This window comes from Petaurus breviceps, unplaced genomic scaffold (genome assembly GCF_028583685.1).
Source record: "Petaurus breviceps papuanus isolate PSGF00001 unplaced genomic scaffold, PetGlider_PUasm1.0 99, whole genome shotgun sequence".
In the NCBI taxonomy this organism is placed as follows: Eukaryota; Metazoa; Chordata; class Mammalia; order Diprotodontia; family Petauridae; genus Petaurus; species Petaurus breviceps.
The window spans coordinates 3,325,204-3,330,395 of NW_027187465.1; the positions used below are offsets into that span (position 1 = coordinate 3,325,204).

The 5,192-nt window shown below is 52.7% G+C and overlaps 1 protein-coding gene across 4 annotated transcripts in view; it reads right to left on the reverse strand.

Annotated features, from left to right (window-relative positions):
- The window catches only part of EMID1 (EMI domain containing 1), a 58,718-nt gene that overhangs the window by 38,846 nt on the left and 14,680 nt on the right, over positions 1-5,192 (reverse strand). For all 4 annotated transcript variants that reach the window (XM_069081614.1, XM_069081612.1, XM_069081613.1 and 1 more), the window contains exon 3: positions 3,843-3,946. In XM_069081614.1, the coding sequence (XP_068937715.1) occupies positions 3,843-3,946 (104 nt within the window). The remainder of the gene's footprint in view (positions 1-3,842; positions 3,947-5,192) is intronic.

Genomic DNA, 5,192 nt, shown 5'->3' on the forward strand with positions numbered 1-5,192 from the left:
GCCCAATTCAATTTAGCCCAGCCCAACTCACTCAGCCCAGACCAGCCTAGCCCAGCCCAGCCCAGCTCACCCAGCCCAATTCAATTTAGCCCAGCCTAACTCACCCAGTCCAGCCCAGCCCAACTCACTCAGCCTAGCCCAGCTCAGCTCACCCAGCCCATCTTAGTTTATCCCTTCCATGTTCTCAGACTCTTGTCAGGCTTAGGGAGACAGTGAGAAAGAGAATAGTTTCAGATAATGGGGTCATAGCTCTAGAGCTAGAAAGGACTGCAGAGAGAACACCCAGTCTAATCCTCTCATTTTACAGACAAGGAGACTGAGACCAAGGAATATGACTTGGCTAAGGTCGCCCCTCCCCCCCCCATAAACATTTGTTGACTGTCTTCAGTCTGTATAAGGGTCTGTGTGAAGTCAGTAGAAGGAGACTTATTCTCCCCATTTTACAGAAGAGGAAATAGTGTGGAAGAGGGAAAGTAGCCTTGATTAAGTTGAGCAGCCTTGTCCTTGGGCCATTTGACCCTTATTCCAGTGGCCTTGTCTGTCTGGTTTCCTGTGGGGATTACATCTGAGACTGGAGGGAACTCAGGTGCTCAGTCTCCTGTAGGGCTCTGATGTCCTGAGGGTTCAGTGGGCCTAGAACTTGGTTCACATCAGGCAGCCCTTTCTGCTGGTTCTTGGAGGGCAGGTTCAGCTTCCTCCACTTGGCCCCGGAGGGCAGAACTAACGATAGTGGGAGGCAGGTCAGAGAAGGCCCCAGAAGTCCCATCATTAGAGCTGGGCCACAGAAGAATGGGCTGCCCCATAGGGACAGGGCTTCAGGGACCCCTGCCAGTGACAAATCACTTAGCAAGCTAAGGCGTCACTTTTCTGTAAAATGAAGCTGGCTGCTGACCCTTGTTCCTATGGTACAGTGAGAAAAGCACCCTCTGGAGTCAAAAGGCCTGGGTTCAAATCCAGCCTCTGACACTTATTTCCTGTGTGACCTTGGGCAAGCCCTGGGCTTGTTCCTTATCTATAAAATGAGGGAGTCCAAGTGGACGGCCTCAGGTCCTTTCCATTCCTAGATCTAGGGCCCTGTTGGTATGCCAAGATCTGATGTGATAGACCTTTCATAAGGCTTGTGGACTAGGAGTGGGGTGGGGATGGCAGCAGGAAGTGAGGCTGTGATGGGACTGGTGCTAAAACTCTGTGCCATCACTGTCAGCCTCCCTCTTTCCCCTTCGAGGTGGGTCAGGGGCCTTGGAAGTGTAGGGGGCAGGATGCAGAGCTGGGAGTGGAGGCAGCTGGAGGGGGACCCCATCTGAGCTCAGTGGGGACACAGGGCAGTCAGATGCAGGAAGGAGAGACAGAAAATACCAAGGGCAGACAGTGGCTTTCACCCTCCTCCCCTCCTCTTCTCTTCCTCCTCCCCTTCTCCTCCTCTCCCTTCTGCTCCTTCCCTTCTTCTCGTCCTTCTCTCCCTTTTTTCTCCCACCCTCTTTCTCCCAGTGGTCTCTGTCCGTAACAGTCCATATACTTGGTGGTCATGGGAAAAGGTACTTTGTAAACCATAGTTACTATGATCAACTTCAGAGCTAGGGTAGAAAGGTACCCCTAAACCATTCTCTTCACTAATGGAGAAACTGAGGCCAGGAGAGGGTAGGTGACTTACCCAAGGATAAAGTAGGGAATGCACAGGCAGGGTTTGAATCCAGAGCCTGAGCTACAGGACTCCTGAGTCCAGTCCCCAGTTGGGTTGCCATGAGAACAAGGGGCTGGCTGCTCCCTCCTTTCCCAGGCTTCAGTGCTCAGTTTTCAGTTGCCTTTGTGGGGGGAGGAAACTTGTGGGGGACAGGCTTGTCCAGCTCCAGACTCTGCTCTCCCCAGTCCTCCCTATGCCCATCTTGCCCTGGCCCCCTGGCCTTTTCACCAGCTCTGGTTCAACCAGGCAGGAAGAAGGGAAGAGTCTTGGGAGACAGAGAGAGGGAAGGACCCTTCCCTTCTGGCCTCTGCCACCCCCTCCCCAGTCTGACCCCCCTCCCTCTTTCCTCCCTTTCAAGGAGGTCAGATCCTTGAAAGAAATCACAAGACAGACCTGGAAAACAGCCAGGGCTTGGGCCTTCCTTTTCTCCCCAGGGCAAGGAGGTACTGAGGAGGGGGAGCCAGCCATTACATCTCCCTGGATTTTCCCTTCCCCTCTTCCCCTAATTTGCATCTCCTCCCCGTTTCCCTCCCTCAGCTGCCTCTCCCCACCTTGCCCACTGCCAACCCCTCCTGCCTTCCTCAGCCCCAGCCCCCCATCCAGGCTGGTGCTGGCCCCCTAGTCCATCCTGTAGGCATCTCAGGTCATCAGGGCACTGAACGAGAGGTGAGCACAGGCCTCTCTCCCTTCCTCCTATTCCTCTCCAATGTCCCTTCCTGTCCCTTGTGGAATGTGGCCAGGGAGAGAAGAGAGAGATTTGAGAAGAGGGGTTCCTATCCTCCTTAGCCTTCTGTGCAGAGCCAAGCACTCCCCTGTTCTGCCCTCCCCCCTCCCTTCCTCTTCCTCCTCCTCCCCCTCCTCACTAGCTCCTTGTCCAGCTCAGGTCCCTGGAGGTCAGGGTCAAAGGCAGGGCTGGTCCTCAGAGAGCCTAGAGCCAATAAGGGTTCATCTGCATAATACTCTAGATCCCTCTCTGAGCCTCACTCCTCCTCAGAGGCCCTCTTACCTTGCATATCTGCCTACCCCATTTCTTCCCCCTTCTCCCCCTAATCCCCAATCCCCCCAGTGCTCAGGGTTTCCTTCTGGGGGCCAGGAAGGAGCCTTAGGGGCCCCTGGCTGAAGGGACGTTGAAGGTCATTTAAGCCTGCCCCTCCATTTTACAGATGAGGAACCCAGATAGGTCATAGATGATCACGAATTGAGAGGCAGAATGCCTCATTTGACAGATGGGGAAACTGAGGCCTGGAGAGAGATCCTAGATCCACAACCAGAAGGAACCTTGAAGACCATTCAGTCCAATCCCCCACTTTACAGATTCAGAATATCAGCCATAGGGAAGGCAAGGGACTGGCCCAAGGTCACACAGGTTGTTAGGTAGTTGAATTTGAACCCAGGTCATCTGACCTCAGATCTGGCACTCGCCACTGCTTCTCTTCTCCCCAATAAAATACTGGGTGTAATAATTAGCATTTATTACTCTAACTATAAACATGTCATCTCAATTGACCCTGTGAGAGGAGGTGTGTTAATGGGCAGGCATTAGAATCCCCATTTTACAGATGGGAAAGCTGAGGAAAGAAGAGATATGACCCAAGATCAGGCCACTAGACAGGGGCATAGCCAGGAGCTGAGCTCAGCTCTACCATTCTTTCCAGGCCCTTGGGCAACAGGCCAATTCAGAGCAGATTAAAGATGTCAGTGCCCAAGATCCAGGGCTGGAAGGAACTTGGAGGCCATTTCACTCTCTTGCTTTTATAGGAGAGGGCACCAAAGCTCAAAGAGAGGTGACTTTCCCAAGGTCACACCCAAAGCAGAGCTGCCATGCGAACCCTAATCCTCTGACTTCAGAACCAGTGAGCTAGACATTCTGGGTCTGGATCTCACCCACAGAAGCCTGCCTTCTATCCTTCAGCCCTGCTCCCCAGGGAAGGGAACAAGCACTTTTTAAGGGCCTACTGTGTGTCAGACACTCCACTCATTTAAGAAATGCATGTTCCTTCCCTTTTCTTCCCCTCCCCTTCCCTTCTGTGCCTTGGACTTGGCTCTTCTCTAGGGCAGCAGCCTGCCACCCACTCCAAACCCCTTTCTCCCCTCAGCTGAGGGTTTTGAAGCAGAGAAGGGCCAGGGCATCAGGGGGGGATGGCAGCTGGGGCGGTCCTACCTTCTTCACAGTTGGTCCCCGAATGGCCCGGACAGCACTTCCACTCCAGAGAGGTCACTGTCTTATACACAACCTTGTATGTCGGTCTCGCCACCGTTCTGTAGCTGCAACACAGTCATGGAACCCAACATGACTTAGCTGGGAATGGCTCAGGAGCCTCCCCAGACCAGAGGCCACCTCTCTGGCCAGCGACCACTGCCCTGGGCTGGTTCTGGGCCGAGGTCAGGAACTACTCTATCAAAGGCCAAGAGAATGTCAGCTCCTCATGCCGGACTCATAGGAAACGCTTCCCAAGTGGCTGCTGAATGAATGAATAAAGGGCCCAATCCCCAATGATGCCCACCCTTCCCTGACTTGGGTCCTCACCCCCACATTCAGAGAGGCTCAGTGGAGACAGCACCAGGCTGAGTCAGGAAGGCTCTAATTCAAATCCTCCTCCCTTGGGAATTTACTGGCCATTGACTGGTCAGTCACTTAACCTTTGTGGGCCTCAGTTTCTTCATTTGTGAAATGAGGATAACAATTCCTACAGGCTTTCCTTTCAGAATTTTTGTCAGGATCAAAAGAGATAATTCCTGTTAGGGCGCTTTGTGTCAACACGAACTGCCTTTGTTATTATTGTTAGAACAGCTGATAGTCACAGAGATCTGAGGTTTGCAAGGCAACTTAAACACTTATTCAAGTGGATCCTGACAATACTTTTTTTTCTTTTTTTGGGGGGGGCAGGGCAATTGGGGTTAAGTGACTTGCCCAAGGTCACATAGCTAGTAAGTGTTAAGTGTCTGAGATCGGATTTGAACTCAGGTCCTCCTGACTCCAGGGCTGGTGCTCTATTCACTGTGCCACCTAGCTGCCCTGATCTTGACAATTCTTAAAGAAAGGCTCTGCAGGGATGGTTATTCCCATGTTATAGATGATAATACTGAGGTTCCGAGGGTAAGTGGCTTGTAATGGAGAAGGGGTTAGGAACTAGGTCCTGCCTGGCTCCGAGTGAGAGCTCCTTCTAAGCCTGGATCCCTCATCTGGTCCTGAGCAATGCCAGAGGCATTGTGTACCCCCTCTGTTTCCTGGCCCCTCCACTGGGCAGGAGCTCCCATGGGGCAGGGACCAGGTGTTACCCACTGCGGTATCTCTGATCTAAGCCCATCAGCAGGGCTGAAGAAATGCATGGGGACAGCATTTTATTCTCCTTGGCTCAGTGTGTGTGTGTGTGTGTGTGTGTGTGTGTGTGTGTGTGTGTGTTGGGTTAGACGAAGAGACACTGAGAATCAGAGAGAAAGAATGAGAGGGAGAGGAGAAGTTGGAGAGACAGAGAGACAGAGAGAGAGACAGAGAGAGAGAGAGAGAGAG